Below are 13,391 nucleotides of genomic sequence, written 5' to 3'. Positions count from 1 at the left end.
ATTGCATATCATTCTACTTTCAATTTCTATTAGCATTAGAATATAGACTATACCTCACAAAATAGTGAAGTGAAAATGATAACGTTTCCTGGTTACTTTCGTAGCCTCTGTTCCCTGATGGAGGGAACGAGATGTTGTGTCAATGTAGTGACACTAGGGGTCGCTCTTGGGAGCCCCAAACACCTCTGATCTGAAAACCTTATGGGAATTGGTGAATGGAATTCGCATGCCACTCCCCATATGGGTATAAAAGGAGCTGGCTCACAACCACTCATTCGGGTTGTGTGCTGAGGAGCCGAGAAAAGGTCCCGGCCATTCCGGCAGGTGGTTCAGTGTTGTGGCAGGAGGGACACAACATTTTGTTTCTTCCATCAGGCAACAGAGGTTTCGAAAGTAACCAGGACTTTCACTATCTGTCAATCACTCAGCGTTGTGTCGATGTAGTGACACTAGCCGCGGCCTCTTCTCTTTTTTCTCCTCAAAAGAAATACAATCGTTCAGCTGGGGGCCATGTAGCGTCTGCATCGGGGGTCACTTTCAAGGGGAGGACACCTTGGAGACCACACCCTGCCCGAAGGTGAGGAAATTGTGTGGAAATACATCATGTGGCTTTACTGAGTCTTGTGGGCAGTGTCTCATGTGGAGAAGTTCCTGTGGTATGTCCTTCGCAGGGGGTGGGGAGCTCTACAATCACAGTGACTGGGGGCAGAGAAGCTTCTGCCCAAGGAAGACGTGGGTTTTGTACTGGGCCGGCAGCGAGTTCCTCCACAAAGGCTATGCTCGCCTGCCACAGGGCTATGGAGGAAGTACATCCAGGGTCCACCACAACTTGGTGAACATGAATGGGGGTAAAATGAACATCTTTGCCTTCTGGGAAAAGTGCTATACGCAAACGATACACCCGGCCAGCTGTCACGCAACTTACCTGCTCGTACCTGACAACACACGGGATGAGACCGACTCAACCCGGAGGTTGTAAAACCTCACAAAGGTATTGGGTATTTCCTAGCCCGCTGCTCTGCAGATGTTTGCTAAAGAGGCGCCATTGGTCAGGGCCCAGGAGGCCGCCACACTCCTAGTAGAGTGTGCTCATAGCCCCAAGGGAGGGCGGCACACCCTGGGCATGATATGCCAAAGCGATGGCGTCAATGACCCAGTGGGCGATCCTCTGTTTGGAGAAAGCGCTCCCTTTCCGCTATCCAGTGTGGAGCGTCAAGGAACCATGCCTTGTCAGCCTCCCTCATCTCAACCAAGTTGGACATCACCTGCCTAGGAGTCCCAGAGGGCGAGATGTGCGAAAATATTTTTTAGAATACAAATAATGGAATAAAACATTGACATTGGAGTTATCATTGCTGGTGAAGTTTTATAATGCTCAATTTGTTAAAATTATTAGTAAAGTATATATATATATATATATATATATATATATATATATATATATATATATATATATATATATATATAATTTTTTTTTTTTCTTTCTTTGCATTAAACTTGTTAGATAATAATCCAAGGTTGTATTCTCATTTCAAATTAGAACTAGTTGCTCCATTTTGGAAATGTTCCAGATCACCATTCAATAATGAGAAGGAAATATTTTCTTAAATATGTTCCTTCCCTGAAATGACAGATGAAAAATTTTCCAAAATATGCACAAAATTGAAGAGGCTGGACGAGCTGGAGAGTATAAATGTAGGTTTGGTCAAGATACCTTCTCAAGCATCACCATTCAGGCTTAACCGCAGGTAATGACATTGTATAACTATTAACAATAAAACAGTGTACATCCTGAATTTAATGTACTCAAATGTACTTGAGTATTCAGTATATGTGATGATTTATTTGTGGATACTTAAAAAAATATATATTTTTTTGTTTTAGGAACAGTTCATGTTATGTTTTTCTTTTCTTCTTTTAACAAATATGAGTTCACACTGATACATTTATTGTAATTAGTGTCTTATTTTTGATTGAAATTATAATATATTTTAATATATTTGTTATGTAAAATTTCTTGTCACAATTGAATAACTTATCACCTAATTTGCTTTGATCCTCTTAGATTCTCAGAGTGCTGTGGAAAGCTAATCATTCCAAAATGCTGCGTCTTTTTGTGGTACTCTCTGCGCTTTGTGCCATGGCTGTGCCCATACGTTAGTATCTTTTACCACTGTGATATGACTTTTCATAAAACTGTTCATCAAACAAATGATGAAAGTCAGAAGTACATGAACTAAATCAATATCTTGACTAATTGTTTGATTATGCATCAAGTTGCTCGTACTATTCTTTTAAACAATACAGTTATAATTAGGAATTAGAAGTACTTCTCAAATTGAATAAAAATAATGATGAACTGCACAGCAGTCATTATAGAAGTGCCATCTTATTTTTACTGATTATTGTAGAACATTCACATTTGTATCCAACAAATGTATTGCTGTTATTTCCTTTTTCAGCTTTACCTGAATTTTACTCTTACTCCTCTGCTGCCGGGGACGGCAGCGGAACTGAATATTCCACTGCAAATGTGGGCCGCATCACTGGTATCAGAGTTTATGAGTATGCATACTACTATGGCAACTACATCAACGGGTATGTTTCCCCAAGCACCACTCTATAGATGCATGGCCAATTAGACCATAGTTTTTAGATTATCAGAAATATACAAACCTGATCTATAAACATATGGTTCAGAAATTCTTTTTACATAATCGCTATGATGTAGTCTTTTTCTGGTTGACACTGTTATCAGATGCTTGCTAAAAATACATTCTGTGCTTATCATTTCCTGAAGAAAAAAAAATAAAAAAAAAAGAAAAGAAAAAACAAAAATATATATATATATATATATATATATATATATATATATATACAGTGGGTACGGAAAGTATTCAGACCCCCTTAAATTTTTCACTCTTTGTTATATTGCAGCCATTTGCTAAAATCATTTAAGTTAATTTTATTCCTCATTATTGGACACACAGCACCCCATATTGACAGAAAAACACAGAATTGTTGACATTTTGCACATTTATTAAAAAAGAAAAACTGAAATATCACATGGTCCTAAGTATTCAGACCCTTTGCTGTGACACTCATATATTTAACTCAGGTGCTGTCCATTTCTTCTGATCATCCTTGAGATGGTTCTACACCTTCAATTGAGTCCAGCTGTGTTTGATTATACTGATTGGACTTGATTAGGAAAGCCACACACCTGTCTATATAAGACCTTACAGCTCACAGTGCATGTCAGAGCAAATGAGAATCATGAAGTCAAAGGAACTGCCTGAAGAGATCAGAGACAGAATTGTGGCAAGGCACAGATCTGGCCAAGGTTACAAAAAAAATTCTGCTGCCCTTAAGGTTCATAAGAGCACAGTGGCCTCCATAATCCTTAAATGGAAGATGTTTGGGACGACCAGAACCCTTCCTAGAGCTGGCCGTCCGGCCAAACTGAGCTATCGGGGGAGAAGAGCCTTGGTGAGAGAGGTAAAGAAGAACCCAAAGATCACTGTGGCTGAGCTCCAGAGATGCAGTCGGGAGAAAGTTGTAGTAAGTCAACCATCACTGCAGCCATCCACCAGCTTTATGGCAGAGTGGCCCGACGGAAGCCTCTCCTCAGTGCAAGACACATGAAAGCCCGCATGGAGTTTGCTAAAAAACACCTGAAGGACTCCAAGATGGTGATAAATAAGATTCTCTGGTCTGATGAGACCAAGATAGAACTTTTTGGCCTTAATTCTAAGCGGGATGTGTGGAAAAAACCAGGCACTGCTCATCACCTGTCCAATACAGTCTCAACAGTGAAGCATGGTGGTGGCAGCATCATGCTGTGGGGGTGTTTTTCAGCTGTAGGGACAGGACGACTGGTTGCAATCGAGGGAAAGATGAATGCGGCCAAGTACAGGGATATCCTGGACGAAAACCTTCTCCAGAGTGCTCTGGACCTCAGACTGGGCTGAAGGTTCACCTTCCAACAAGACAATGACCCTAAGCACACCGCTAAAATAAGGAAGGAGTGGCTTCACAACAACTCCGTGACTGTTCTTGAATGGCCCAGCCAGAGCCCTGACTTAAAGCCAATTGAGCATCTCTGGAGAGACCTGAAAATGGCTGTCCACCAACGTTTACCATCCAACCTGACAGAACTGGAGAGGATCTGCAAGGAGGAATGGCAGAGGATACCCAAATCCAGATGTGAAAAACGTGTTGCATCTTTCCCAAAAAGACTCGTGGCTGTATTAGATCAAAAGGGTGCTTCTACTAAATACTGAACAAAGGGTCTGAATACTTAGGACCATGTGATATTTCAGTTTTTCTTTTTTAATTAATGTGCAAAAATGTCAACAATTCTGTGTTTTTCTGTCAATATGGGGTGCTGTGTGTACAATAATGAGGAAAAAAAAAATGAACTTAAATGATTTTAGCAAATGGCTGCAATATAACAAAGAGTGAAAAATTTAAGGGGGTCTGAATACTTCACGTACCCACTGTATGTCTAATTAATGGTCCTAATGTCAAACCAAACAATATTTTGTAACAAATTGACAACAGCAGGATATTTCTGAAATCGCATTATAATGCAGTTACAGAGCACACATCCTGTTTGCTGTTATTTTTCTCTTTTGTATTATTTTTGACATTGTAGCTTTATGTTATTCATTTTGCTCTGTGATCTTTTTAGCATCCAGCTGAGATATGATGGTGACTGGACTGCACTGGTTGGTGTGAGTTATTATGGCAATGTCAAAGAGATGTTACTCTTCAAGGATGAAAACTTTGTTCAGGTCTCTGGGAAGTATTATAATGGTTATGTCAATGAGCTTATGTTTGTCAGTAATCTTGGGCGCTTTATTAAAGTGGGGCAGCCATCTGGAAATTCATTTAACCTCTATCCGACCCACAATGAAAGTGAGCTACGTTTCATCAGTGGACGACAGAATGGATTTGCCATCACCTCCATTGGAGCACACTGGGCTGTTTACTACCCTGTGTCCAACACAACTTCATCATAAAGTCAAATATATCACACATTTTGTCATTTATGAATGGAAAATGCCAATTTAAACATAGCCTGCTAACTTTCAGGAATGTACTAAAGTGCTTCTCTTATATTCTAAGCTCTCCTAGATGGGTGATAATAAAATGGGATTTACTACTGAGCTATTATTAGAATTATTTCTGGTTAATATTTCATTCTTAACACTAATAAATGTTCCTCCTGTCACAAAAATTATCGTTTCAATAATGTTCATATGCTTTAGTGAGCTTCTCTTGTAACCTGATTATTTCTTGAATAAAACTTTGACATTTGTATTGCAACAATTTTTGTGCAAAATGATGTGAAATCTAAATAAAAGCAAAAATATCTGTGAAACATTGCAATGAATAAAATTGAATGAACTTTCTTTGAAAAAAAAATCAATGGCTGATTACTATGGTAATGTTTAGCCAGCTGATAGTACACTGTATATACAGTGGCTGCATTGAAAGGAACGTAAAGATAGGCAGCACACACACTCAATTCATGCAAAATAGTTCACAAAAGTTTGCCATTTTTAAATTATAAAACAATTAATATGATGTTAAAATGTAAGACAATTATTTGGACATTTTAGTGTTATGAACTGTTAAAAGATCATGCAGTGAACTACAAATGCGGTTACTCCGCTAGGACACCTGAGTGAAGTTCATACTTTAAAAAATGACATTGGGACTTTGTATGTTTGTGGTGACAAACATACAAACTCAACACAACACTCTCTCTCTGATTCCCTGTCACGTGTAGTTCGCTGAAATAACATGATTACCAAGTTAGCATAAACATTTGTAATAGAGGGATTATAGGTGTTTTTAGACCTGTAGTTTACTTGATTTGTTCTGAAACAGGGACTAAACTAGTTACAGTGTTGCACTTTCTACATTTAGAAGATTTAGCTCACACATCGATTTACTGGTAAAATGATATACTTTTAAAAATGTGTCAAAGGGTACAAATATTCAATTATTGTTTATGTCATGGTTCTGCAAAACGCTTCCACATGGTACAGAATGCCTGTTCCAGTCAGAGGTCGCTCTGCAAATAAACATAATTTGACTAATCAAAGTATGAAGTCATTTATTTTATATAACCCTTTCGCACATACCATCACACTGGTTTGATCATTCCAGAGTGGTCCCTGGGGAGTACCATCACACCGGTTTGATTAGAACGTTCGTGTCTGACGTCATCAACTGGCAAATATACAAATTCAAATCTGCTTTCTCGCTGTTTAGCTGCTGCAGCTACGGAGGGGGATTGGATAAGCAATGCCATTTACATGCCTAAAATAGCTGCTTGAACAATCTTTCCAATCACATGTTTATTTTATGTTACAGGCATTCAAACTAACATAGAAGACTGACCATATAAGTATACTGTCCATATCCACACACTATGTATAACTAGAAGATAAACTGACCAAATCTGCTTTCGCATTGCTGTACAGCTGCCGTTGCTACTGAGAGTGACTGGCAGTGTAGAGAAATCCACTAGCATTCCATTCACCTCTGAAAGCGAAAGTGTAAAAACGGCTGTTGGATATACGGAACATCAGAATAAGAATCAGCTTTACTGTCAAGTATGCTTGCACATACAAGGAATTTGTCTTGGTGACAGGAGCTTCCAGTGCACAACAATACAAAAACAGTCATAGATAAATAAAAACAAAACAAAGAAAATAAAATACAAAATTATACATATACTTACAAACACTCAGACACACACCTACATACATATCCACATACACAAACGTAGTGCAAATCTAATAAAAATGTGTTATATAAAGAACAAAAAGACAGTATATTATGTACATTGCAATGTATGTAATGGCAGAAGTATATATGTTAGATAATATAAATAGACTTAAACTGTGTATTGCACATAATTATTGCTCAATGGCATGGCTTTAACTGTTTATAAGATGAATCGCCTGAGGGAAAAAACTGTTCTTGTGCCTGATGGTTCTGGTGCTCAGAGCTCTGAAGCGTCGGCCAGAAGGCAACAGTTCAAAAAGGTAATGGGCTGGGTGAGTGGAGTCTAGAGGGATTTTTACAGCCTTTTTCCTCACTCTGGAAGTGTATAGTTCTTGAAAGGGTGGCAGGGGGCAACCAATAATCCTCTCAGCAGTCCAAACTTTCCTCTGTAGTCTTCTGATGTTCGATTTCATAGCTGCACCAAACCAGACAGTTATTGAAGTGCAGAGGACAGACTCAATGACTCAATGCAATCTCTCCCATTTCAGGTCCTGTGAGATGGTAGTGCCCAGGAACCTGAATGACTCCACTGCTGCCACAGTGCTGTTCAGAAAGGTGAGGGGGGACAATGTTGGTGTGCACCTCCTAAAGTCCACAATCATCTCCACCGTTTTGAGCATGATCAGCTCCAGATTGTTATGATTGCACCAGACAGCCAGCCATTCAACCTCCTTTCTGTATGCAGACTCATCATCATCTCGGATGAGGCCGATGAGAGTGGTGTCATCTGCCAACTTCAGGAGCTTGACAGAAGGATCCTTGGTGGTGCAGTCATTGGTGTTGAGGGAGAAGTGAGGAGGGCACACATCCCTGGGGGGCACCAGTGCTGATGGTACAGGTACTGGTAGTGAATTTTCCCTGTCTCACAAGCTGCTGCCTGTCTGTCAGAAAGCTGGTAATCCACTGACAGATAGACATGGGAACAAGGAGTTGGTTTAACTTAGTCCAGAGAATAGCTGGGACGATGGTGTTGAAAGCAGAGCTGAAGTCCACAAAAAGCATCCTTGAGTATGTCCCCTGTCTGTCCAGATGTTGCAGGACATGATGCAATCCCATGTTGACTGCATCATCCATAGACCTGTTTGCTCGATAAGCAAATTGAAGGGGATCTAGAAAGGGTCCAGTGATGTCCTTCGGTGGGCCAACACCAGTCTCTCAAATGACTTCATGACCACAGACACTGTGATTTTTGGTGTCTTATGGACAGGGATAATAATTGAGCATTTGAAGCAGCATGGGACTTCACACTGCTCCAGTGATCTATTGAAGATCTGAGTGATGATGGGGGCCAGTTGGTTAGCACAGGATCGAAGGCACGCTGGTGAGACGCCTTCTGGGCCTGAAGCATTCCTCTCTGTAGTCTTGCTGGGCCTACAGAGAGCCCCATTTGAGCCCCTAGAATCAGTCGAGCTAGAAGCCCTCTCATTGAAATTGCCCTCCTGTCTGCACTCACTTCCATCAAGAGCGTCCTGCAGACATTCTCTGTCAGCAATACATGAAGTTCGGTCCGGCATACTCTCACGTGATCCTGAGACTCCGACCGGGCTATGTGCCCAAAGTTGTAGTTGCTGTGTCCAGTACATGCCTTTTGTATTTAATTGGACCACACAGAGAGCTTGAAACACTCTGAGCAGCTCTTTGTCTGTTTTGGGGGACAGCGGAAGGGGAAGGCTGTCTCCAAACAGAGGATTGTCTATTGAATTGTGGATGTCATTGCTTTGGCACACCAGGCCAGAGCGCGCCGTACCCCCATGAGCACACTTCAATGGGAGTGTGGCAGCCTCATAGAGCTCTGGCGAAAGCCGCCTCTCTAGCAGACATCTGTAGAGCAGCGGGCTGGGCAACAACCAATACCTTTGCTTTGCTACCTATTCGGAAGCTGCATGCACACAGCACCTTTCCCCTCCCTGAGGGGATAACGTGAACTTTTTTGTCCATGTGAGTTCCCGGGACCGCCGAACCATGGATGTCTGTCTTCCCCATCACCCTGTGGCAGGCGAATTTGGTGGAGGAATTTGATGCCAGGCCCAGTACTTGTGAAGTGTCCCTGTCAGGTCAGCCCTTGTACTTAGGATAGGTGCTCCATATGTGATGGTTCCCTGACAGTAACCGCATATGAGGTATTTTCCACGGTACGGTTTACCCTTATGGTAAACCCAAGTCTTCCCTTGGGCAGAGTTCTGCTCTGCCACCTGTCCTACCGCAGGAACTCCTTTCCATACATGGTACTTCCCGGTTAGTAAGTCCATGTGATGTATTCTCCACGTTAACCTCCCTTTTGGGCAGGATGTGGTCTCCGATGTGTCTTTTCTCCATAGGGGAAAAAGAACACCTTCCCTGGCGTGAACATATCTTGGTGCCAGCTAAGTGAATTTCTTTTTTTTTTTAAGAGAAAAGGTCATAACAGCTGGTGCGGCCTGTTCCCATTGTAAGTACGACTTGTCACCCCCCCCCCCCTTTGGGTTAGAGGGACTTTGCGACTTATGTAGGGTGACGGGAAGGTTAAGATGGGGCTGTGTGCACTTGTTACTAGGCACACGCCAGCCTGCCTGCACCTGCACCGCCGATCCACGTAACACAGGCGTTTTGTATAGGGACCCCTAGTGTCGTTATATCGACACAACGTCAAGTAAGCATTTTCATTTTCCCCACCGTCTTTTCATATCCTCCCCCAGGAACATCGGGTTTGATCCTTCCTTATTGCCCCTTGCCCGGAGTTTGGATGCGTGGTTATCGCTTCCCAACCCATCACGCTGGCTCACCAAAACCGTCTGACTCGGCTATGTGATTCAATTCACCAGGTGCCCACCCCGGTTCCACGGCCTTCTCTTCACAACGTTGAAGAATGAGGCCGCCATCCTGCATGCAGAGATCAGAGCCTGTCCCTCCAGCCAAGATGAAGAGCGGCTTTTATAGCACTTACTTCATTGTTCCCAAGAAGGGCGGAGCGTTGCGCCCAATCCTGGACCTGCGAGTCCTGAAACAGACTCTGCACTGTCTCCTGTTCAAGATGCTGTCACAGAAGCACATTTTGTGGTGCATCCGGCATCAAGATTGGTTCGCGGCCGTAGACCTGAAGGACGCATACTTTCAAGTCTCAATCTTACCTCGACACAGACCCTTCCTATGGTTCACGTTTCACAGTCGGACAGCGTATCAGTACAAGGTCATCCCCTTCGGCTTGTCCCTGGCAGGAGTCCCCATACAGCAAGTGTCCAAGAGTGTCGTGGTTATAACGGACGCCTCCACGACCGGCTGGGTGCTGTGTGCAACGGGCACGCAGCTGCTGGCTCCTGGACAGGACCTCACCTGCATTGGCACATCAACTGCCTCGAGTTGCTGGAGGTACTGCTCGCCCTGCGGAGGCTATGGCCGTTGATCCGCATGGACAACACCTCTATGGTGTCCTACATAAACCACCAAGGCGGTTTACACTCCCATCGCATGTCACAACTCGTACGTCGTCTCCACCTCTGGAGTCAGCGGCAGCTCAGGTCGCTGCACGTCACTCACATCCAGGTTAACCTTAACGTCACAGCAGATGCTCTGTCACGGCAGGTAACGCTCAGGGGAGAGTGTAAACTCCACCATCAGGCGGTCCAGCTGATTTGGAGTCGATTCGGCAAGGCACAGGTAGACCTGCTCGCCTCCCAGGAATCCTCCCACTGTCCGCTCTGGCATGCCTTGACGGGAGCTCCCCTTGGCACAGACGCGCTGGCACACAGGTTCTGTGCAAGGTCAGGTAGGACGAGGAGCAGGTCACCCTCTTGGCTCCGTACTGGCCCACTCAGACCTGGTTCTCAGACCTCATACTCCTTGCGACGGGTCACCCACTGGTACCCACACCCAGACCTCTGGAATCTCCATGTTTGGTTCCTGGACGGGATGTGGCGGACCTTACTGATCTACCGCCCGCTGTGTTTAACACAGGTTACTCAGGCCAGAGCCCCTTCTACAAGGCAGCTCTACTCCCTGAAGTGGCGAATCTTCACTAAGTGGTGTTCTTCCTGGAGTGAAGACCCCCAGAGCTGTGCAGTCGGGTGAGTGCTTTCCTTACTGCAAGAGAAGTTGGATGGGCAGCTGCCCCCCTCCACTCTCAAGGTTTATGTAGCTGCTATAGCAGCACACCACGATGTGGTTCAAGGTAAGTCCCTTGGTAAGCACAACCTGATCATCAGGTTCCTAAGAGGCACTAGGAGGCTGAACCCTCCTAGACCACACCTCTTTCCCCCATGGGACCTCTCTGTGGTCGTCTCAGGCCCACGGAGAGCCCCCTTTGAACCCCTAGAGTCAGTTGAGTTAAAGGCAGTCTCTCTGAAGACTGCCCTCCTGACCGCGCTCAATTCCATCAAGAGGGTTGGGACCTGCGAGCATTCTCTGTCAGCGAAGAGGGCCTAGAGTTCGGTCTGGAAGACTCTCACATGATCCTGAGGGGGATCAAGTGCTGAGCTTACAAGTGCTGCCCCCGTAGGAGGCAGACCCAGCCTTATCGTTGCTGTGTCTGGTGCTTGCTTTGTGCACCTATTTGGATGGCATGCAGAGCTTTAGACGCTCTGCTTTGGTGGACAGCATAAAGGGAACTCTGTCTCCAAACAGAGGCTTGCCCACTGGATCGTGGATGCCATAGCGTTGGCCTACCAGGTCCAGTCAGTGCCCGACCCCCTTGAGGGTTCGAGCACACTCCACGAGAGATGTGGCATCCTCGTAGGCACTGGCCAACGGCACCTCTCTAGCAGACATATTTAGGGCTCCCTTGGCAGAGCCCTCTCTGCCCCAGTCATTGTGTTTGTAGAATCTGTAGAATTGGGGCATCTGGTGAGGCTCCGTGCAGCCCGAGTGCATCTGTTCCTATGCTCATAGTAGCTTGCCTACACCTGCATCGCCAGTTCACATGACCAGTTCAGTTCTTGTGGCATTACCCCCCACTGTCACTTCATCGACACAACGTCGAGTGAGTGACAGAAGGGGAACATCTCGGTAACTTTCGTAACCTCGTTCCCTGATGGAGGGAATGAGACGTTGTGTCCCTCTTGCCACAGACAGAACTTTAGCACTGTAACGGACAGGACCTTGTCCCGGCTCCTCAGAGCAAAATCTGAATGAACTTACCTGCTGGCCTCCCTTTATACCCGTATGTCGGGGGGAGCGGTAATGGAACGGAGGTGATGTTTAGAGTTCTGTTTGTTCATTGGTTTATGTTCTCCCATGTCCATGTATTTAAACTCTCATGTTTTCCATTGTATTTGTCAAATATTGTGTGTTTGGTAACGTTGTCAGTTTATGTCCAGCCCTGTTTATATCAAGTCAAGTTTATATTCAAGTTCATGTTTATGTTTCAAGTTTATAGTTAGGCAAAGCAAGTTTATTATATAGCACATTTCATACACAATGGTAATTCAAAGTGCTTTACATAGAAGAGATTAAAATAAGAATACAAAAAAAATAAGAATATTTGAAACAGTTTAGAATATAAAATAAAATCAAATACAGTACAAACAGTCGGACACACAGTGGCACAGTGCTCATTCAGTAAATGCACAGCTAAACAGATGTGTTTTGAGTCTGGATTTGAATGTGACTTCTGTAGGAGCACATCTGATCTCTTCTGGAAGCTGGTTCCATCTGTGGCTGGCATAATAGCTAAAAGCAGACTCTCCTTGCTTAGAGTGAACCCTTGGTATTTCTAGCTGATGTGATCCTAATGATCTGAGTGATCTGTTGGGTTTATATTCAGTGAGCATATCTGCAATATATTGAGGTCCTAGCCCATTGAGTGATTTATATACCAGTAATACTTTAAAATCAATCCTAAATGTAACTGGGAGCCAGTGTAAAGACCTGAGGACTGGTGTGATATGTTTATGTTTTCTGGTTCTGCTCAGAATACTGGCAGCAGCGTTCTGTATGAGCTGCAACTGTCTTATGGTCTTTTTGGGAAGGCCAGTGAGCAGTCCATTACAATAATCCACCCTGCTGGTGATGAAAGCATGCACAAGTTTCTCTATGTCTACAAGTTAATTCTTGCAATATTTTTCAGATGATAGTATGCAGATTTAGTTATTGCTTTGACATGACTACTGAAACTAAGGTCTGACTCTAGAGACACACCAAGATTCCTGACTTGATTTTTAGTTGTTTGACCCCTAGCATCAAGGTATGCATTCACCTTGAGAACTTCATCTTTGTTTCCAAACACAATGACTTCAGTTTTGTCTTTGTTTAACTGAAGAATGTTTTGGCACATCCAACTGTTAACTTAATCAATGCATTGGCACAGGGAGTCAGTGGGGCTGTAATCGTTAGGTGATTGGGCTAAGTAGATCTGTGAGTCGTCTACATAGATGAGGTAAGCAATTTGGTTCTTTCATTATTTGGCTCATTGGGAGCGTATACAGGTTGACCAGGAGTGGCACAAGAATTGAGCCTTGAGGGACTCCGCATGTCATGGACTTCCACTCAGACTTATGGGTCTCCTATACTCACATAATAACCTCTCCCTTCCAAGTATGACTTGAACCATTTTAGGACCATCCCAGAAAGCCCCACCCAGTTTTCCAGCCTGTCAAGAAGTATGTTGTGATCGACAG

General features: G+C 43.8%; 1 protein-coding gene across 1 annotated transcript; it reads left to right on the top strand.

Moving 5' to 3' along the window:
- The first annotated feature begins 1,674 nt into the window (after positions 1–1,674).
- Positions 1,675–5,430, top strand: LOC127658159 (zymogen granule membrane protein 16-like). The gene is made up of 4 exons (XM_052147289.1): positions 1,675–1,748; positions 2,066–2,156; positions 2,463–2,598; positions 4,694–5,430. The coding sequence occupies exons 2-4, from the start codon at positions 2,102–2,104 to the stop codon at positions 5,022–5,024; spliced, it is 522 nt and encodes a 173-aa protein (XP_052003249.1). The 5' UTR covers positions 1,675–1,748; positions 2,066–2,101; the 3' UTR covers positions 5,025–5,430.
- Positions 5,431–13,391: the final 7,961 nt, after the last annotated feature.

Source organism: Xyrauchen texanus, chromosome 17, assembly GCF_025860055.1.
Source record: "Xyrauchen texanus isolate HMW12.3.18 chromosome 17, RBS_HiC_50CHRs, whole genome shotgun sequence".
Taxonomy (NCBI): Eukaryota; Metazoa; Chordata; class Actinopteri; order Cypriniformes; family Catostomidae; genus Xyrauchen; species Xyrauchen texanus.
This window is presented reverse-complemented; position numbering and strand designations above follow the sequence as displayed.